General features: G+C 54.4%; 1 protein-coding gene across 19 annotated transcripts in view; it reads right to left on the reverse strand.

The window, feature by feature from the left end:
- klhl5 (kelch-like family member 5) overlaps positions 1-22,554 on the reverse strand; it is a 29,704-nt gene continuing 7,150 nt past the window's right edge. For 4 of the 19 annotated variants that reach the window (XM_023829732.2, XM_023829735.2, XM_023829738.2 and 1 more), the window contains exons 2-12: positions 14,688-14,761; positions 9,308-9,487; positions 8,385-8,521; positions 8,092-8,288; positions 6,925-7,137; positions 5,752-5,938; positions 5,207-5,431; positions 4,971-5,133; positions 3,277-3,489; positions 3,019-3,190; positions 1-2,176 (exon numbers count right to left, since the gene is read on the reverse strand). In XM_023829732.2, coding sequence (XP_023685500.1) covers positions 2,120-2,176; positions 3,019-3,190; positions 3,277-3,489; positions 4,971-5,133; positions 5,207-5,431; positions 5,752-5,938; positions 6,925-7,137; positions 8,092-8,288; positions 8,385-8,521; positions 9,308-9,450 — 1,707 coding nt within the window. In that variant the 5' untranslated portion in view covers positions 9,451-9,487; positions 14,688-14,761 and the 3' untranslated portion in view covers positions 1-2,119. The other 15 variants (XM_023829736.2, XM_023829734.2, XM_023829737.2 and 12 more) reach the window with 11 other exon arrangements.

Raw genomic sequence — 22,554 nt, forward strand, 5'->3', positions numbered from 1 at the left:
TACTTAAGCAAGTTTAATATAAAAATAACAAGGAAAACAAAACAAGGAATGTTCAGACATTCGTCAAGCAAATTGCACACATTTTTTTCAGGAGATGAGCACCTTCATCTCCCAGAGGAATGAGAAATGGATAGATTAAACACCTCATCTCCTATATATACTGACCAAGGCGGCTGATCCTGGGGCTTAGTCGATGTTGGGATGTTGGCAGCGGGGGGACCCGCCTCCTGTTGTGAGATGCCCAGCTCCGACCTGATCAGAGCACTGGAGTGTCAATCCGGCATCACCGCATCTAAAGAAAACCGTAATCCCCGGATGGGTGTGGACCTCCTGAAAAGCCCAGAGCTACGGGATGAAATCCAGGTGCGTTCTCAACTGCTCCTTGGCAAGCATGTTTGGTTCTACAGCTCCTCTTAGACCACATACAGTACTGTATGAGCTGTCTGAGATGCATTTCCCTGGTGGGGCCAGCAGGGGGAAATCACTGCACACAGGCTTGAACACAGTTGAGAGCTGCTACGGGTGTAACACCACCAAAGACCACTTACACACTCATTCACGGGCCACATAAACAAAAGGAAACACAGGTCCCAAAATGGTGGGATTATCAGTGTTAACATTACATCTATAAATCGTCACTACGGTACCTTTCATGTCAGCCAGTGGATTCTGAGTGCAGCAGAGGGATATGGTAGCAGTGTGATGACATCAGCACTGACATCTGCATCCATATCCCCCTCCCCAAATGCTCCTACACTGTCATTTTTTGGTATAAAAATAGCCGGAGATAGGAGCTGGGACAATAGCTGTATTATTTAACACGTATCCCGCAGAGCCATGACAGCTGCAGTGGCAGAAATCGCTGGTGCTGTGTACACTGCACATGTAGGGGGTGACATACACCACCGTCATCTAAAAGGTCCCCTGGGGGCCTCGATGTATCTCCCTCCTTTACAATCCGGGGCCGTGACTCCGCTCCGGTCACGAGGAAATCATCCACTGTTTTCCACGCCACCTCAGTCAAAAGGCCACGATTAAAGGGTCTAATGAAGATCGCAGTGAGGCACAGCCAGTGATGACCAGTTCAGCCCGAGCCACCACACCTGGACTGTTTTTGGGGGTCACATCTGTTCTGATATTTAAGCAGAACAACCCAGAGGTCGAAACATACAATTTCTGCAGAAATGCAACAAATTTGCATTTGCGAAACACAAGTCACCACCACGGCCGTCACTTGGGCCGTGTCTCTGGAAGTACGAGCTGCGGGTCGTGGCGTAAATCCACAACAGCAGATGCCAGGGATGCGCGGTGTGTTAAGACAGATATACTGAGACTGTAAATGCCCTTGTGCAGCTGGAGGCTAGTATGCACTCAGTTAAGCAGGCCCTTCGCCCTGAGTTATTGACAATGTGTACATGAGGTCTCACTGGGGGTTTATTGCTAAGTGGCTCTTACTGCAAGCAGAACTGAAGCGTCTAAGTGCTTGTTTTCTAACTTGGTCCCTTGTCCCTATGGATACGCAGACGTATTTCAGGCTGCCTGAAGGTGAATGGGGATAGCAATTCACTGTTAGAATGATCCTTTGTTTACGCTGAGGGGGTGCATGCTTTGGTATACGTGCCCGAACCTGCGGGGGAGGGGGGTGTGCGCCATTATTCGTGTCCTAACAAGGTGCTCCATTTCCTGTCTGCTAGGTCCACACGCATCACGAACTCAATGGAAATACCATCCCAGTACTTTTTGACAAGGTGACAAGCCGCCGATACCCATTTCCTGTCTCTTCCGCTTCAAAGCTGAAATGGGCATCAGAGGAACGGACAAAAATAGCCCCCCCCCCGACTCCACCAGGAGTGACTGCTCAGCCTCGTTCCAGGGCCCTGGCCGGCATTGGTCCAATCAGAGAGCAGCAGGCTGGCTGGCCAGTCAGTCATTCCTAGGCAGGTGATTACATTCAGGACACCTGCAGGTGGACAGACACCCCGCCGAGAACATGGGTGCGTCATCGTCAACGTGACCTAACATGACCTCCAGGTCTGCGAAAAAAAAAATCCCTCGCAGCTCCCACCCAGCAGGACGGGTGGGGACGTTGCTGCGTCTCGCTGTTGAATTCCAGCAGCCGCTATAGCTTGACCACCACCACACAGGCTCCTGCCCTGCCGACGCACAACGGCGCCACCTGCAGGACGACATTGGAACCGATCATGTCAGTTTGCAGGACAGCTAAAATGGCATCGAGTCCCACCTGAATACTCCTCCACGCTGGCTAGCTGCCCGGGGGAGACACACTCACCGCTCAGGGCTGCTTACTGTTACCATATTTCCCCGTTTCCACCCACACTCAGGGGAAGACTCTCAGGGACCCGAACACTAGGGGGCGCCCATGAGAAATGCTGCAGTCAGCAAGCATGACATGGAAAATAATTATCACTAAATTAAAAAGTATGTTAAAACTGATAAAACAGGCTGAATATGCATTTAATAAAGTAAATTTCAGTTCTACAATGATTTAGTGTCATTGCAATGAATATAAAATTTTAAATGTTTTTAATCATCCTGTATGTAGTACGGCTATGGGGTGATAACACAGATTCTGACAGTAGCCATTATTTGTCTGATTACTGACATTACTATGTGTTCAGACACCTGTAACTATAGATGAGTGTGTGAGTTTGGATAATGGTTGGTTTGGACTGGCGGGGGCTCACCCATCCCTTTAAACAGCCCCGCCCACACTAGACCGAATCAGAAATAACCGCCTGTCTCCGAGTCACCAGCGTGACACACTGTGATGTCCCCATTAGTCACGGCCGGCTGCTAAAAACTCGCGCGCCTCCTGTTTGTGTCTCCTGATAAGTCCCATGGGGGGACGGGGGAGCAGCTGGCAGGGGTGAGATAAGGGTGTGGGGGGGGGGATTTCAGGCGCAATTTAGAGAGAAGGAGAGAGAGAGGGATGACGGAGGAAAGCATAATGATAGGGGAGGAGTACAGCAGAGGACCCCGGGGGGCGTGACAGCCCACCTGCTCCCACTGGTTGGTCTGCGGGTCGTAGGCCTCGACCGTGTTCAGGTAGACCTGCCCGTCGTACCCCCCAACGGCGTACAGACGGTCCCCCAGTAGACACACGCCCACAGCATCCCGGCTGATGCTCATGGGGGCCACGGTGGTCCACGTGTCCGTTTTGGGGTCGTACCTGGAAGGACGGATGACACGTCTTAGCGGCACGGCCGATTGACACCACCCCCAACCCCCCCCCCCGGTGCCAGGGGGTGCACTCACCTCTCCACGCAGTCCGACAGGCGCGAGGTCAGGCTGGAGGCGGGGGCGTCGTGGCCGCCGATGGCGTACAAGAAGTTGTTCCAGGTGGCCACGCCCACTCCCCCGCGCCGCTTGGCCATTTGCCCGCAGACGCTCCACTTGTTGGTGTGGGGGTCGAAGCACTCCACAGAGCGGAGGCAGGAGCTGCCGTCGCGACCGCCCACCGCGTACAGCCTGTAGTGGAGCCGGGACACAGCGGGGGGGTTTGCTGCTTAATAGGGGTGTCCGGTAATGGTCGAGGGAAATCTGATACCACTTAAGGTTACAGGAGACTGAGTCTGTTCCCGGTCATGTTGATCTGAAGGTCTCCTTCAGTACATCCCAGAAGACCAGTAAATGGGCATCCATGATAGTCAGGGGCCAGGGGCAGGCGGCTGTGCATCTGCTGCTTAGTCATACACCCATGACTAGAGGAATCTCGTTTGGCGTCGCCTGATACATGGATCATGTTAAGCGCCTGTACCTGAATTCTCTCCCCGGCCGCGTTGGCTGGCCTTTCTCCTCCACCAAATGTTTTCAGCCTCACATCTGCACTGGTGCCGATTTAAACCGTCCCTGTGGCGCCCTGGCATAGACCACTTGCTGTCTAAGCCCCGTGCCAGACAGTCCTGCTCGCTGACTGCATAGACCACTTGCTGTCTAAGCCCCGTGCCAGACAGTCCTGCTCGCTGACTGCATAGACCACTTGCTGTCTAAGCCCCGTGCCAGACAGTCCTGCTCGCTGACTGCATAGACCACTTGCTGTCTAAGCCCCGTGCCAGACAGTCCTGCTCGCTGACTGCATAGACCACTTGCTGTCTAAGCCCCGTGCCAGACAGTCCTGCTCGCTGACTGCATAGACCACTTGCTGTCTAAGCCCCGTGCCAGACAGTCCTGCTCGCTGACTGTATAGACCACTTGCTGTCTAAGCCCCGTGCCAGACAGTCCTGCTCGCTGACTGCATAGACCACTTGCTGTCTAAGCCCCGTGCCAGACAGTCCTGCTCGCTGACTGCATAGACCACTTGCTGTCTAAGCCCCGTGCCAGACAGTCCTGCTCGCTGACTGCATAGACCACTTGCTGTCTAAGCCCCGTGCCAGACAGTCCTGCTCGCTGACTGCATAGACCACTTGCTGTCTAAGCCCCGTGCCAGACAGTTCTGCTCGCTGACTGCATAGACCCTCACAGCCTTCCTCAGATGTCCTCATACAGTGAGGTGAGTGAGAAGCCAGGATCCATCAGCCAGCCCAGCCCAGCCTACTGGGAGAAGGCAACTCACAAGTCAAATGGGACTGGGGAGGAACAGCTGGTGGCTTTAATGCCATGTTTAGCCACATGGGGGAGCCCTGGCACCATCTGCAGGCTCCAGTAACTGATCTACTGTGGTTTCACCAGCCAAAATCAAACATCCTAATGTCAACACTGCTCTTTGAAGACATTTCCTCCAGACACACACATATTGACAGCAGAAGCTATATGTAGCTACAAAGCTAAAAGCAATGAAATGTGCAGTTTGCCCCTTTATTTCCACATAAAACCATCAACCAATCAGGGCAGAGACAATAAGACTCAATCATTAAAATCTCCCAGAGACCGGTCACACTTTACAGCCCTTGGGGGGGGTTCAGTTGGGTGGGTCTCAGTGCTCATCATCGCACCGTGGAGACCGGACTCACTTGGTGCCGAGTACGGCCACGCCCACCGTGCTCCGCGGCGTCGCCATGCTGGCCACGAAGCCCCACTGCCGGGCCTGGGGGTCCCAGCGCTCCACCGTGCTCAGGTAGCTCCAGCCGTCGTGACCCCCCACCGCGTACATGGGGCCCCCCAGGACGGCGACACCTGCGCGAGGACACATGGCGTCAGCAGGCAGGGAGGCGCAAGGCGCTGGCGGGGCGGGGCGGGGGGGGCTCACCCAGGCCATGCCTGTGCGTGGACATGGGGGGCATCACGCTCCAGCTGCGACTCTGCGGGTTGTAGCATTCCACCGTGTTCAGTGTCTTCAGGCCGTCGCGCCCCCCCACCACGTAAAGCCGGCCCTCCAGCACGGCCACCCCAAACTGCAGCCGCCGGCCGCTCATCACTGCCACCTGCCTCCAGGAGTCTTTACGCAGGCAGTACTGCTCGATGCTGGTGGCACCTGGAGGGAGTCACGGGCGGCGTTAGCCCCGGGGGCCCCGGAGACGGGAGGTGGGACGGATAGGGCTCCCGGGGGCAGGGGGAGGTGGACGGAGCCCCCAGGGGAAGATGGACGGGGGCCCTCGGAAGCTGGGGGGCTCTAGAAGTGTGGGGAGGCGAGTTTGTCCTGTAATTATCATTTCCCCATTTAATTAAGGAAAGCTCAGAGTATGACGTGAAATAACACTACAAATACCAGTAATACGATTAAAGTGTTGACATTACAGCGAGTGTGAGGTGCGGGGGAGGGACTCAGGGGGGGGGATAAAGGAGGGGGCCCACCTTTGGTGGCGTCCATGCCGCCCACGGCGAACAGCGTCCCCACGGTGGCCTTGCGGGGCCGTGTGCGGGGGCTCTGCAGCAGCGAGCGCCGCTCGGGAAGCAAGTGGTACTTCATGGCCTCCATGAGGAGGTGCTGGCAATCCACACTGTCCCTCAGCAGGGGGCTGGACTCCACGTCGGCCAGGAACTGCGGGCCGGCAGCACAGCTCTGACATCATCGCACCAACGACTTGGGCGGCGCTTACTGTGCCTTTCCTTCATTAACCGAAAGAATCAGCTCCCCACCCATGTGACGACAATCATGTGACCGCTATCCCCCCCCGTTTCAGACACGGCGCGGCTGTGGAAAAACAAAGGCACGCCGATAAGCCGTAGACCCCCCCCCCCCCACCCACCCGCACCCCCCCCCCCCACCCACCCGCACCCCCCTTCAGGGGGGAAAGAGAAACAAAGAGAAGGAGTGCGAGGCAGTTATTTCCATTAGAGTCGGGGTCACATGACACCCCCGCGAGCTGGCAGAGGGACAGCATCATTTACATTTAGATGGGAACTGCTTGAGGCGGCGTGTTTTCAATAAACAAGACACCCGGCACCCATTCGGCATACGTTCCGTTTCCTGCTCATCTGCTAAAGGCGGCCGACTCTTAAAGGGACGGGCAGCATCGCAGCGAAGACTACGCTGAGCTGGGACACGTAGGCGCCAAAGGGGTTTACATCTCCAGTTCACACCTGCGGTGCCGAGAGTGTCCGCGACGCGCCCCCTCTAAATCTGGACCGGGGGGGGCGGCCCGCGCACAGCAAGCTCAGCGGGGCCCCCTTAAGGCCAGAAGTGGCACAGCGATAGGAAGGCTCCACTGTGGTCTGTTATCTGCCTCTCCAGGCTGGGGTGTGTAGGAAATCCCCACAGCGAGAAAGCATGTTAATATGATCCAGCTTTTCACGCCCCCCCACACCATCCCCCGAAATAATTCAATTACTCAGAGGCGAGTAAGAGGCAGAATGCAGGCGGCCGCTGGCAGGCGAGCGAGCGACGGGGCGTGTGGCGGAGATGAGTAATGCGCTGCGGGCCGTCAGGCAGGCCCCCCCTCCAAGCGGCAGGGGCGCCCCCCAGATGCGCCTGCCTGAAAAGCGTCTAACCCCAACCCAAACCACTACGCCCCCCGGGATCCTCACCTGCGGCGAAAGCAGGGGCAGCCGCACATGCGCCAGCAGCCGGGGCAGGCAGCACTGCCGGGCTGCGCAGTCATACTGCACCCAGCTCAGCAGAGCCCCCATCGCAGTCTCCTCGTCCGGCACGTTCATGTCGTCTGACAGCAGCAGCTTCTCCACCTCCCCGGGGGGCAGCAGCTGGAACTCCTGGTTCCTCATCACCTCCAGGAAGTGCTCCTGTTGGGGGGGGGGGGGGCGGGGGGGGCGGAGTCACTGGGCTGCAGCAGGAGGAAAAGCTCCTCGGAGCAACGCCACAGCATTATATTACCATGCTGATAGAGTCCAAAGCAAACAAATATGGGAAGAGTAGGAGCGCGAGACAGTGAGTGTGTGTGACAAGGTGGGAAAGGCAGAGAGTGACAGAGTGACAGAAAGGGTGACAGAGAGAGAAATCACCGACAGAGCGACATTAAGAACAGAATCGTGAAGTTGCTTCCTAAATGACTGTTAAGTGTCCAAACGAGCTAATTAACCCTACAGAGAGTGATTTCGCACGGAAAGGGGACACGGGTTTCTCTGACCAATCAACTTAGAGGCCGGCGGAGTCCAACCCCCCCCCCTCTTCCACACACACACACACACACACACTTCCCTTTGAAAGGGAACATGACGCACAGTTTCAGGACATCGAGCTGTCAGTGTCTACTCGCGAAAAAACACATCTCCAGATGTCTCTGCATGCCAGATGCCGTTTCTGGGTAATCGCTCCATCTGTGATAAATGTTCTCGGCTCCAGAGAAACCCGCTTTTCATCAGACCTGAAAACGCGGCGCACGCATAAATTAGCCTGCTTAGAGCAGGACGGCCCACGAGCCTTGCTCTGTCAGTCAGAGGGGCGCCCCCTGGTGTTGAATGACGGGTACGCAAAGGCTGGACGAGCGTGGGTGAGGGAGGAGAATCTGTTTCACAAGCTCACAGCAAACTAACAACCTCTCTACTCCTGCGCCATTAGTGATCCCTGGGAGACGTCGTCCTGGATAAGTGCAAAACACATCAGTAGATGTTTGCCAGTCATACGGAATCGGACAGATGGGGGGGTAAGCACTCAGGCAAGCTCAGACACACGGCCTGTGAAAGGCTGGGGGGGCGCTCAGAGGAGCGGGCTCCCCCAGGGGAGGGCGAGTGGCTCACCATGGTGTAGCTGTGCGCCACCTTGTGGAGCTCCTGGCAGCCCTGCGCGTCGGCGAAGGAGCGGATGCCCAGGCAGTTCGAGGGATGCAGCTGCTTGACCAGGAAGTTGCAGCAGGCCTGCACCACAGTGGACAGCTGCAGCAGGCAGGATGCAGCCAGCAGGCTCTCGATGGTGTCCTCCCGCAGCTGCAGCCGACCTGCAGGGGAACGGCGGCGTGAGGCGGTGACTGGCGAAGCGGCGGCTCGCGTTCCGCTTGCGGCTTACAGGGAATCCTCACGCGGGGCCGGCAAACCTGTGTAAGCGTACTGCACCAAAGCCCATAATGCGTCGGGGTCCACGCCCTCCATCTTCACCTCCTCCTGTGTGGCCTCGCGGACGTTGCTGGTGAACATGGCGGCGAAGTAGTCAGACACCGAGGAGAGGACGAGTCTGAGGAGAGAACCGCGGGGGGGGGGGTCATAACGGCACCCGGAACAGAGTTCAGCTCACATCCCACAGCAGGAACTGAGGAAGCAGGCTGGAAGGTAAAGAGCCCACTGCGGACCTGAAACACCTGAGCCGCTGTCCCCAATACGGGGGGGGGGGGGGGGGGGGGGGTCCTGGGATGACCCTTTATCCTAGTGTAATATCACACACTTAACACTCCGGAATCAAAGGAGACGCGCCCTTGGCAAACGGCTGCCATGAAACACAGAGGCATGTGGGGGTCAAAGGACGAGAGAGACGGAGACGTGAGAGAAAGGGAGGGCTTTGCCATACAGCAAACGTCACATGGCTCTGTGTTGGGTACCTGGGGAGAGGGATTCCTCTCCCTCTCACCCCCTCCACCAACAGATTGAGACATCAGCAAATCCTCAAACTTCCGCTGAAACGTCAACATTTCCAACATTATCTAAGACAGCATCAGTCCCACAGCAGAAAGCCGCGAGCTGGGAGCTGACAGGAGGCGCCGGACTGAAACAGGTGCAGCGCTGACGTGTGGCAGGCCCTGCAGGAGGCCTGCCCTCCCCCTACATGGCTGTCAGGGCCCGTCTTTCAGCGGTGCAGGTGCAGGTGCAGGTATGCCGGATGGGTTCCCCGTTCGGATAGCTCTCTGACGAGCGTCGCCATCCCTCCTGCCAGACACAGCCCCCCTCTCCCTGTCACCCGACTGCACGGCACGCCTGCGTGTGTTGGCATGGAAACGGCGTGGAGCGGCGCGGCGGCTATGCAGACCTGTGGGCAGCGATGCGGCGCTCGCCGGCCAGGAGCACCACGTCGCACAGCTGCTTGCACCTCAGGTAGCTCTCCATCTTGCTGAAGGCCTGCTCGGCGTGGCTCAGGGCCTGGAAGTGCTCCTCAGGGACACAGGCCTCCATGGTGTGGGTGGAGGACAGGGTCTGGCTGCTGGAGCTCCTACGGGGAAACGGTGAGGGGCGTCAGGGACACGGCTGGGGCAGCTGATCGTACCACGGTAATGGCTAATAGCCCGACCGCACAGAAGCGGCACGGCGGCCATCTTGGACGTCTCGCACACAGCAGGAAGCAGGACCTGGAAAAGCGTGTCCGCATCGATTGTCCCTGTCCGACAAGCCCACAGCTCTGCTCGCAACACGAGATGCTCTCTCTCAGAGATCAGGCACCCAGTTTCACGGCCGGCAGCCTCGGAGCCCAGGATCCGGAACGCCGAGCCGGGGAGCGGCCCCAAGGAAACGTTCCACCTGGCCGTCCTTATAAGCACCCCCCGGACGGCCAGGAAAGTGCCGCGTTCCTACTGCCGGGTATCAAAGGGAAAACGAGGCCATTTGCTCTTCACATTTTTAAGTGTGATGTGGCTTCTGAAACCGTCCCTTCGCCAGCGGCATCCCTTGATGGTGTGTTGGGGGAGGCCAATTTTTAGCTAACAGAGCACTTGGCTGAACCAGGAAAGCCATGCCGGGTTATTTTAAACTTCCCCAATGCTCTTGAGTGGAGGCCTCTGAGAAGCTGCGAGCGGGGATCAGCCACCACAGGCCCCGGCTAGAGATGACAGTCCCCCTCGCACTGACACGGACCTCCATCTGTTTGTGCCTAAGGACCGTCCCATGTGGCGTATATGATAAATGGGTTATTACTGTCTTGTTCTGGGTGGTGCCCCAACCAACACAAACCCCGCCCCCCCCCCCAAGTACCCCTCAGGTTTATGGGAAAAAAACGCTGCGTCACGCAATGGAGAAAATGTGCAATGGGTGTGACTGAACACTGGTCCCATCGTGACACCAACTGCATCAGATGGGACAGAGCTCCGGGTTCTCCTCATCAATAGAGGGGAGGGGCAATAAGGGGTGGGGGAGGGCAGATAGAGAACATTACTCGCACTGACGTCCAATAAACAGCCAATTCCTGTCAGCGGGCAGCACTTACACGTGTAATCGCAGCAGCAGCAGCATGGAGCAGCCAGGCGGCCAATGATCAGCCTCCCGCGGGGCTCAGAATGTTATGGGTACCTGTAACATCACGCCCCCTCCCCCCCCCCCGTCCAACAAAGCCAGGCCACCATCCGAACGTACATTCAGGCACGGTCCCCAGCTACCCTGTCTGTATCCACTGCATTCAGCAGCGATTTGCCGCTCCGCGGCAGACCCTGTGATCCGGCTCGTACTCGTCACCGCCGGTCAAACAAGCGCTTTTATTACCACTACTAAAAAATTCACATTTCACATATTTCGCAGACGCCTTTGTCCAAACCGACGTACAAGTGAGGCAAATGGCACGTTACAGACATACTCGCTGCCAAAGAGTCGACTGGGCATAAGGGCAGCTATGCCAAGCTTCCCACCAATGCCCAGGTAGGTGTGTACATTTCAATGCATTCATGCCCAAACCTACCGCTAAGGACGCCGAGGCCAAGTCCTCTATTTTTTCTGCAACTTCAATAACCACGATCCATTACGGGGCACACTTACGAAGGGGTAACGCTTTTGAACTCGGTATTTTAAAAATCCTGGCTACGGCCCTGAATGCATTATTCGTGCCATGAAAACCGGGTCAGACACAAATGCGCCTCGGTTCAGTCGCTCACTATTCCAGAACGGCTCCCTACATGGGGCCCGAAGTGCAAAACGACGAGCGGGAACAACGGCCCCAGGCGATCCCGCTGTGGGATGGACGCCGACGTGGCACAGAGCCAGAGGTGTACCCCCCCCCCCCCCCCCCCCCCCCCCCCCCCAACCCCAGGGAGAAACGCCAGTCCGAGCTGGACCTGGGGCCAAAGAGACAACTCCAGACCGGAGCTGCACGCATGCATGGCATACGTAGGACACAGAAATGAGCGGATGCCGACCTCATAACCACAAGCCACTTCTGTAGACAAAGTGATCACAACTGGATCATTTCATCATTGCCAGCGTGTTCTTCCAAAAGACCGCGGCGCATACGCTGCATTATTAAAGCCTGCTTTGTGCTCCAGATGGCTCCGAAAGTAGTATTTTTGAAAAGTAAACGGAATGAAACGATGTGTAACTGTTACAATTAGACGATTCAGTGCGACGCTAACTATCCGTGTTAGCTGTGATGACACACGACGGCGGACGAAAGGGGCTGAAGGCTGCTATATCTCCACGATAAACTCTCTTCAAGCCCGACAAATCGGACACACCCTCGGCTTCAACAAAAGCAGGAGCAGATTACGGCTGTTACACGCGAACGGCGCTATCCGTGAGGACAGCGTTCCGCCGGAACCCGGCTTCTGCTCGCGATCTCGGTGCGATTCACCATCTCCACGTCGTGGGCACTTATCCTTAAGCTGGGCAGGGTCTACACCCAGCCGTGCCCACCTTTTATCCAATCTAAAAGCGAGATCTTACAGCGAACGCATTTCCCCCGGTTTTAAACACACCCGCACCGTCGGAAGGTTGCCCTGCTCTCCGTATCTGCACATAATTAAATAATAATCCGACAAAGAACCACCCATTAATTACGGCGAACCGTTTAAACGTGAGGCATCCAAAGAGGCGAGGCGCCCAGCCCGGTTTCCCCAAATGGGATACAGATGTCTGATGCAAACTGGTTGAAAACGATCAAAAGGCGAAAAGATTACCGCACATGAACTGTACGCTATGAAATGAACGCGATTTAGTAAAATACGAGGCTTTACAGTTACTGACGGTGTCACTTGGCATGAGCATAAATGTAGAGTTTAACCTCATAGCGCCAAGCAGCCGCACTGCCATTAAACACACAGCAGCTGCCTTCATATAGACTGTAAATGTAAGAAGCAGATGTGAGCTTTGGGAAATGCCCGCTCCTCGCCGCCGGAGACAGCATAAACGTACAGCATTTCTCTGTAAACTTCCACCTCTTTGAAAAGTTGCCACCGACATCTGATAAGATCTCACCTTTTTCCGAAAGCCTTTTAAAGATATCAGATGTAAAAAGTAGTTCATCGCTTCTCTGATCCAGCCCACCCGACGTCCTACCGGCGCTTTACCTGCAAGAGCTGGAGTCCGATTCGAGATTTCCGCTGTTCGCTTCACCCCCAGCGAACCCCTCCGGCTCGCGTCCCTCCATAAGAGCTTGCTGGGACCCAGCGCATCCTCCTGCGGTCTCCTCCAGGACCTCCGGTTTCGGCTGTGGGTGCGCGACCCACTGGAGCGGCGGGGGACTCCGACAGTCCTGCTGGCTCAGAGAGCGCCGGCAGCCCGAAGCCGATGCCGGTAAAAGCGCCGAACGGCTTGCGACGCCCGCAAACTTTATACAGCTGCTGCTGCTGCCGCCGCCGCTGCTGCTGCTGTTCGTGCCGGCGGCAGTACCAGCGGCCGCGGCACACACAGCAAGAGGCGGACCGTCCGCGGAGCCACCGTTTCCCCTGCCGCTGAAGAAGTCACCCAGCGACTGGTTGTGGGGCGCCGAGGAGGTGGGGTGGCCGAACCACCTCCATCGGATTCGCAAAATCTGTTTCACGTCAAACTCCTTCCTAGAGGCAGACATCCCCAGTTACTCCGGCGGAGACAGAGCCCGCTACGATGGGCACGGCTCGGCAGACGACACGAATGAAGGGAAAGCAGCGAAACTGAGGGGGATGGAGAGACGGTGCGCCGCGCAGGCTGGCGCGCGCACTGAGCCCTGAAAACGCGCTCGCACAGCAGACAAGCGGGGGCCGCGCGGCACAGCTAAACAGAATCCTGGGAAGGAATAACCGGGACGCGACCCAGGGGCGAGCGTAGTGCACTGCACGAAACAAACCAGTCACTCGACGCATGACGCGTTCGCTATGAAATCACTTAATTAATTTTCTGTACAGGACGAACGACGGCTGCTGATTACACATGCTGGGTTTTATTCCCTAAAAACACCCCTCACCACTGCCCCACAAAAAAGGGAAAAAAAACTGATGTGGTTGCTACGAGAAGGAGAAGTACCATACTGTAATGACCAATGGTCATGCAATATGACCCCTGCTTATATCTGTGTGGGTTGGGTTGGGTTGGGTTGGGTAAACGATAACAAGAATCATCTCACAGAGCATGCAGGATGCTACTTAGAAGGGATGTGGGCAGCACACATTCAGTAATTTCTATGGCTGATACCCCCACCCCCACAGGAACCCGTCTGCCTGCGCTTTCCTGTCTGCAGTGTCATCTGAGGCATGTGTGGCTATCATGGTGAGCCTTCAATGCTGCCCCCCCACCACAATACGAGAAGGTGGCCCCCTAGGCAGCCGCGCAATGCTATGCCAGTCCCCTAAGCAGCCACACTGGCATGGTCACTGGGCCACAGCGTCCCCTTGCCATTTCCTACACTGGCAGGCAAACGCAGTCGCTCACAATCAAACAACAACACTGGACGTTTTACCAAAAAAAGGTTAGTCAAGTCCCCTTATTAGTGGAGACCACTGGCCTTCAGCCTGGGTAAATATTGAAGCCCGTCTAAGTGGTGCTGCCTCGTACCAGGACTGACTCACCAGAGGTGGAGCATCAAGGGTGTAGGTTTGGCTTCAACGCTGTTAAGGACCAAATCAGTCCCGAACCCCTCGGCCCCTAAACACACATAGCTCCCCCGTGATATTAGTAGGAACATGTGCCATACCCAAAATCTATCTTCCATTAAACCAAAGCTCCCAGTGTAATCAACTGGGAAATATTAGTTTTTCTTCACTCAGACAACTGGAGGAGGGGAGCGCACAGTCACCTTAGTGGTCTGTAAGACCCACTGTCATGTCCCTTTATCCATCAGTGGGGTCCGGAGAAGGTTCCAGAGCACAGAGCTAATGGCCATGACATAGTCACTGAACCTGAATGTGTCTCAATGCTAACAGCAGCCCTGAACACTTCACGGCGTCAGCCACATTCCCAACATCGCCCACACAATCTTCCATCGCTGGGTGCAGTCATGTTTAAACATTTTGCTCCTCCCACATTGCAGGCTGTTCGTCGGCTGGTGCTAATTGGCAGAAAGGCCAACCAATCACGGGAACCAGCAGGGGGGAAAAAAAAAAAAAAAGAAGAAGAGAGACAAATTACACAGGCCACACGTAACACTCGTGGCTGAGGAATGTCCGAAATCATTCGCCCAGGTGATGCTCTCTTAGTAAGAGCTAAAAGGGCATTACAGCACACTGGATTAGCTGGACACTGACCTCTTCTCTCAAGTCAATGTAATCCATTGATTCAACACCAGACGATGCCCATCATCACCACCATGAAGCATCTTCTGAAATGAAGGTCAAGGAGGTTAGTAGTGAGCATTACTGGGGGGGGGGTTTAAGCCGTGACACCTTTCAGACCTCTTGAGGATAATGCTCATTAATAATCTGTGACTTTTATTGGGGTTTGCATGCTTTAAATGTAAAAACATTTAAATCTCAAAATCATCTCAAAATGTTCTCAAATTTTAGACTCTTCAAGATAGCCCTCTTTTGCTTTGATGACAGCACTGGCATTCTTTCAACCAGCTGCCCAGGTGTAACCACCTGGAAGGCTTCTCCATCAGTCCTGAAGGAGTTTCCAAAAGTTCTCGGCACAAGTTGACTACCTTGTTATTACTCAGCAATCCAACGCATCCCAAACCAGCTCTGTAGGGTTTAGGTCGGGGGATTGTGGGGGACAGGTCAACTGTCACAGCTCTACATTTCTTTCCTTCTTCACATGACAATACATACTACATAACCTCGAGGTTATTCTTGTTGAAAACCAATGATTTTCAGTTTGTGTGTCCAAACCTCTAACTAGTACTGTACATTGTTCTAAAGATTTCATGCATTCAGTTAAAAATCCTTCCAAGGCCAATGAACTGATACATTTTTACGAGCAATATGTTAAGGTAACGTGCAGAGTTCTCTTGCACCCCCTAGTGCCAGTCCTGTGTTCTGACAGAAGCCCTCTGCACTTGTGGTACTGCACTCTGGGGTCTTTACGTCAAGTTGGATGAAACTTCTTGGGCGTCCATGAGACGGCGATGAAGGCTTTCACAACCCCAGAGGCCTGGCCCTACCATGCCACCACGATCCTTCCAAAACAAAAACAAAAAAAAAAGGATTCTGCTGAAATCAGAGAACGTCAGGCCACCCAAGAGCTAAATAAATCGCAGCCATTAAGGGATCTTTTCCTTCTGGGAAAAAAAACCCAGACCTTTATCGACAGCCTTAAAACCACATCCCAGACATGACCGGCATCCTCGATAAGCAGCCCGTCGCTTTCACAGCGGGGGAAGCATGCGTACGGCAGTATTCTCTCAGCAAGCCCCCTCTCTGTCAAAACGGCAGCTCTGACTCACACGGGGGAGAAATGAAAATCCACGTGAGCTGCGACTGGCAGACTTCCGATGATGAACACATCAATGGAGAAACCGCAATGGGATAGATTGAGAGGCACGGCGTGCATCTCCATGAGCCGCCCCTCCCATACTGATCAGGAATAAACACTGCAGATGTATCTTCAGTGCGATTAGGACCAGAAAGCACCCGACGGTCAGGTGCCAGTCACCACGCTCACCTTGCCCAAAACGATAACGTCTGTGTCACAGAGCCGTGGGGGTTACCGTGCGGGGGGGAGCCTGGCATTTCCATACAAACCCGGAGTCTCATCTGGGAGCGGTACAAATATCGGAGGGAAAATTAACCAACCTAGCTGGACCTCAAGACCAGTTTTCAGGATCCGGGCGACTCGCCATCCTCCAACAATCTGCCCTGCCCACCCTCGACGTTCCCGCCACTATTAACCATCTGGCAGAATGAGCCCACCGCCGAAACCTCCCGGTCAGCAGCAGATATCCGCCTGTGATCTGAGGAGACCTGGGCTTTGCTGGAGCAAACACACCCTCGCCGTGGGGCGTTTGAACGCCAGGGACCCGAGACCTGCAGCTTCTCCGTGCAGGACAGCTCGCTCCCGATTCACATCCCAAACAGCAATCAGCTCAGTTTAGCTATGATCTACCTGTCTCCTTCATAAACACAGCCTGCAACCCCCACCCACCAGGACGATCACAGCCCTGTAGGACAACCGCACGCTCTAGACCGCGAGGCACCAACAAAGAAATGGTGAAGGCCCAGCAGGCCTTGAGAGCCCACCCACTCATCCTGAAGTAAAAAAAAAAAAATGTGTTACCTAGCACATGCTTTTCTTGGTCTATTTAACAACATACATATTTTGAGAAAGAGTCCGACAAACACTAAAGCGATTGTTGACCTTGTTCACTCTGCCAACCCTGGGATTTGAACCAGCAACCTTCTGATCCCAGGTCCAGTGTCCTAAGCTGCTGAGCCACACAATCCCCCCTGGAAACAGTACCGAACCAGACAGGTCCACTTATTTATGATCTCCCAGCCCGACACTAACCGCCGTTATCCCCGGCTGCCAGCCGGTGGGGGCGGGGATCACGGCACGCATGAAAGCGCTAATGATCACAGATACGTTTTCATTTACAAATCGCACAGACATTACAACTCTCATTACTTTTTATGTTTGCGTGGGATGATTGATAACGTCAGCATGACACTATCAGCACGGTTTCCGAAGAAATTTATGCAAGCTGAGCTGCGCCTCCAGAACAGTACTGTTCACGCCCCCACCTCCCCAGTCGTCAAATGGCGAATGCTAAAGGTGACAGAGCCCCTGCTGACACACTGTGGAGATTACGATCTCACCGCTCCTATGGTGATGGCGTTGACACACGCATGTACGTACGAACACACACACACCCACGCACGCACGCACGCACGCACGCACGCACGCACGCACGCACGCACACACAACCCCTTGACGTCTCAGGTGGGGGAACATTATAGGGATTCGAGACCAATTTTATCCAGCCCGGACACTTTGCCTTATTAATGTTTCATAAACAGAAAAACCCACGGGGACCAGCTGGTGTTGTGGCTCGATCCGCCGACTGTTTGGGCAGGAGATTCATCACACCGGTCCTGGAGTGGCCGGGGTGGGGGTGGCAGTGTGAGAGGGGTCCTTAATGGCTCTCCCGCAGGTCCCAGTTCCGTGCTTCCCACAGGCCAGGATGGGGGTGGGAGGGGGGGGGGGATTCCCACAGCCCAGGCAATGTGCCTCCCAGTGATGATGCACCTACCAACTATCTGACCCAACAGACACACTCAGGGGGGTGTGGTCACGTGACGTGGGCAGAGCGCACCCCCCTCTTTGATAAAGTCAGCATGGGGGACAGGGTCCTAAGAGGGCCTGTCTGCACCGCAGAAACACACACGTCCCCCACCCAATCTACACAGCCTCATCACCCCCAGTCCAAAAGGCTCGGTGGAATGCCACCCCCCGCCCTGTAAGGTCTGTACCCAGGCAGCTGAGGGACCTAACAGGCTGCTGTGCAGAGGCCAGCCGCCCTGATCCCACTGCCGATCCCACTGCCGATCCCACGGGCCTAAAAACCGCCGGCTCCCAGTTCCTTAGCCTCCTTTTCCTGCTCCTCTATTCAGCAGATACTTTGCACTGGACTGATGATCAGAAGTGAGATCCTTGCACAAGCGAGATCTGGCCCGACCTCCTAACCTCGAGTGTTTTCCTCCAGCGAATCGTCCACCCTGAAGCTCGATGAGGCCTCCTGCCGGGCAGAAAGCATACCCAGCACACGACGGGATTCTCCGACAGTGTTATTACTACAGACTGTAACAAGACGAGTGAGTCACACAGTTCGTAACAGTTTACTGCAAAGGCCACACTAACTAGGAATCCTTATAAGAACACGGCAGGGACTGGAGTCAAATTTCAGGTTTAATTATCATTTGTCTCCTGCTAAAACTGATGGGGTTTTTTTTGTGTAATTACAACAATCCAGCTGAGTCTTGGAGCCAGCTTGCATGTGACATCCTGAGTCACCGGGGAAGCTGGCTTCCAGCCAGTTCCGACACGTTCGTTTATGCATCGAGGGGAGCTCGGCTGTGTCTGTGATTCTCCTTGCCGCCGCCGCGTCTCCGGGGGATCCTGGGAACCTGGGACTCTGGCTGCCAAGCACCCAAAGGCAAAGCCAACAGGCATCTGACAGCCGGGGAAGATGGACCTTTTTATCTCTGAATGGCATGCGGATCCCCGCAACGTGCATGCTCTTTCCATGGGTTCTGTTCAAGTGGCTGCGGCTGGTTCTTACGAAAGCTAAATCACGAAGACGCAAATCCTGCACCGTGAGGTAGGTGCCGCAGATCGCCAGCTCCCCATACCCCAATCTCTTTCTGGGATTTATTGATATTTGTTGTCTCGTCACAACACAGAAAAGGACGAGGAGGACAATGGGCCTTTCATTCACCCCAGAAACACTGGCGGGTGCCTGCCCGGACAGAAGGGGGCGCAAGAGGCCAGCCTCACCCCTGTAATAACAGATGCTGCTACTCATCCACCCAGCCATCCATTCAGGTATGCTCTTGCTCCTCAAGGAAGCTTTACAGAGAATATATTACAGAGCAGATTCAAGACGGACTGCATTTGTAGAGTGAATCGTGCAGAGGTGAGAGCTGTGCCAGATGCAGCCCGTCAGCGACGCGACGTGACACTTCCCACCAGCCTGGCACTCCGCACCGTCAAAACCCCCCAGACACATGTGGGGGGGGCACCGCGTGTCTCTGCAGCTCAGAGCGCAGCCTGTCAGTGGGCAGTGGTCGCGGGTCTAATTAACAGCTAAATAAGCCCATTATTAAAAGGATATTCAATTACAGAAGATGCCTCCCCTCCCTCAGGTATGAGGTGAAATGTTTTCATCTTCACTATTCTCCGTCCTCTTGTCTGTGATCACAATGAGCTACGCTTTACAGCTCACGTTAGCGTTAAGGTCATGTGACTCACTCCGGCCAGCCCATTCGCTCGCTCGCCCTCTCGCCCCTGCTGCCCCCCCCCTCTCTATTTACTCAGTGGGTGTTTCTCACAAACAAAACCCCGCTATGGTTGCTCTGCAAACCAGCCTCGTCACCTGCCTCTCCACGGCGGGATCACGTTCACGCCGGAGCGCCTGGCCCACGTCACGCTGCCGGAGCATGGGGCCCGACTCGAGTCCAGCTGCCTGTTCTCTGACACCACCCCCCCAAGCACACCCCTGCAGAGCTCCATTCACTGCGATTACACAGGTGACTCCGGAGCAGAGTTACATAACATAACATCATATCTATCTTTCCTGGAACCTCTTCCAGGAAGCAGAGGGGCACCCTAGCTGGTTATGTACCTGTTAGTCATGTACCTGTTAGTCATGTACCTGTTAGTCATGTACCTGTTAGTCATGTACCTGTTAGTCATGTACCTGTTAACATACCATTCAACAGCACCTTGTCTGTAGATTCAGCTCAGCACCACACCCATCATGTCTATCTCCAGCGAAGGGCACCGCCAGTCAGCACGCACATCTGCAGGTGGATAGGTTCAGTTCCAGAAAGTAAACATCCAGATCAAAATTTTGTTTCAAACAAGTTAGAGACTTGGTTGGTTAAAACAAAATATTGGTCTGGATTTTGACTTTCTTTGCCCACATCACAGAGGTACGCTGAAGAAGTGAGGTCAATGGCCCAGAGACTGGTGCCTCCTTGAAGGTGCCTTCAGTCGCTGATCTTTCATGCATATTATTGCGTTTTGAGTCCAGAACATGAGGGAACAGCGTTTCAGCTCGGTGTTCTCCACAGATTAGCCAATATGTCGCCAGGCACTTAAGGGTCTCGGCAGTAACACACTGCAGCCTCATGGGGGTGCTGTCTCCCCAAAGCTGCCACAGCATGGTGCCATACGGGCTCCAAGATTCAACAACTGACATGCCTGGGAACAGGGGAAGCTGGGTAAGGGGTGAGATCTGGGTCCTTCGGATGCAAACAGGCACCTTTAAAATAAATGCTTCCTCTTCCTAAGTGGGCCTCTCATGCTTTACCGAAGGGACCCTCTGATGGGACACAAACACCCTGCCCTGGATTTACCCACAATGCTATGCAGCCTTGGGATCTTCCCCCAGACCGCAGATTGCCATGTGGCTCAACCGACAAACACCTGTCCTGCCTGACGGGATCGGATCTCCGCGGCGAGTCAAACCCGTGCCCCCACCCTCACTCCAGGCTTCCCCCCCTTTCTGCAGATACTCCATTCAGCTGCACGCCTTGGGATTCCCGATTCCCAGATTCACTGGCGGAGCCTGGAGACAGCCTACACGGTTCAGACAGAAAAACGCCAAACGCCAACAGAGAGGGAAGTGGCCCAGCCCCAGCAACACAGCTTAAAGGATTCAGTGGCACACTGCGTTTGCCCCCCCCCCAAATAATGTCGTAAGGCCTCTCTAACCAGCACGGAAGTGACTAGGGGTCATACAAGTACACGAAAACAGCAAATCAACCCAAAGACTCAGCACTTCCCCCGCACATGCACACAGATACACTTTCGTATTCATATCTTTGTGGGGACTCTTCATTCATTTCTATGGGCAAATCCCTACCCCGCCCTAACCTTAACCACGAACAACCAAACAGAATGCAAAGACCTCTGGCATTTTATATTTTTGATTGCAGTCACAGATTATTATTATTTTTTCTCCTCAAAACAGAGTCCCCACAACATAACACACACACACACTAATGAGTACCATTCGTATCACTTCAAAGCAGAATTCCAGTGCCATTCAGTCACTTCATGCACTGTACATCCCCCCCCCACATTATCGTAAGCAATAAACTGCTCAGCGTGTGGATCAGTGCCACTTGCTGACAGCTCCAGCTTATCCTCAATAAGCATCCTAACATGTTCACCAAGGGTCCAGCTAACGGCCACCATTAAATCCAGTGACATGCTCTGGCCTCTAGGTATATGTAATGATTCCTTTTGATGTGTAGGATGTACCATTTTGGGTGGGACTCAATCTGTATGCCATTTTTCATAATCTAGAGCATTACACAGAGCTCTATCACCAATCATCTACCAGCACAATGTTTAATACATCACTGCAATGACATTACTCAAGAGTAATTAACACAGCTCCTGGGCTATGGGCCTTTCCCCCACCGCGACGCTATCCTGTGTGGCGTGCACATTTTCTCCTTTTTGCCACAGATGTCCCGTGCCTTGTGGCCTCTGCTTCTCGCAGCAGGCTCCGGGGTTCACTGGCACCCCGGCGAGGACGGGCACTTAAAGGAGACGGACGGATAACTAACTACATCGGCCTGCGGCCATTAAAATCTTGGCATAAGGAACGACCTTCGACAAATCCAGCAGACATGAGAGACGCCAGTGTGGCAGGACAAGCACAAGCAGAATAATAATGCAGCACAAGAAAGGAGGAGAAAACTCCACGTTCGGCAGCTCTAATTTCAGCCTGGGGCATGCTGGGAGTTCACCCTTAAGAACCGCGATAGGAACATATACGGGGGTTTTCATCTTGTGTGTTGACGTGAGCTGAAAAAATGATCGGCCTCATTAATTCAGCCAAGCTGCCCCAGCAGTCGCGATTGGCAGACACAGCGGGGATGACAACCGGAGGCCGAGGGCATCCCTCTAGTCAGCGAGGGACTCTGACAGCTGGCCACTGCAAAACCGGGCTGTCAGAACAATATGAGTAAAACAGAAACTTCTGTCGATCTGCACAAGGGGTGCCTCTGCTGGAAGAGGCGAAACATGACTGAGCCACGCAAAAGTGTCACCTGAAAAGATCTGGGTTCAGGACATTCACGCAGGCTACACACTCAAAACTCAATATTTCCAATATGTATGAACACACCAGCACTGGCTGTGGTTCAGGGACAACCTATGGTGACCAGATAATCCATGTCAGAGAGGACATTTTGAGGTAGAACAGGATTTGTAAACTGTAAGGATTTGTAAAAGGACCCAGATTTCACTTCGGCGCCGAGTTCTTGCTGTGTGCCGATTGGTCAGTCTCCTATAATCACACATGTGTCACTAATGCTATTCTGAAACAGCTGGATGAGTCTTTCAGTCAAGGAAACTAACCAGTCAAAGCACAAGAGCTGAACTATTTAGCCAAACACAGGAGCCTTTCAGTTTGAAAGTAGTTTGTAAAACCCGAAGTAGCTC

Source organism: Paramormyrops kingsleyae, chromosome 25 (assembly GCF_048594095.1).
Source record: "Paramormyrops kingsleyae isolate MSU_618 chromosome 25, PKINGS_0.4, whole genome shotgun sequence".
NCBI classification, from domain to species: domain Eukaryota; kingdom Metazoa; phylum Chordata; class Actinopteri; order Osteoglossiformes; family Mormyridae; genus Paramormyrops; species Paramormyrops kingsleyae.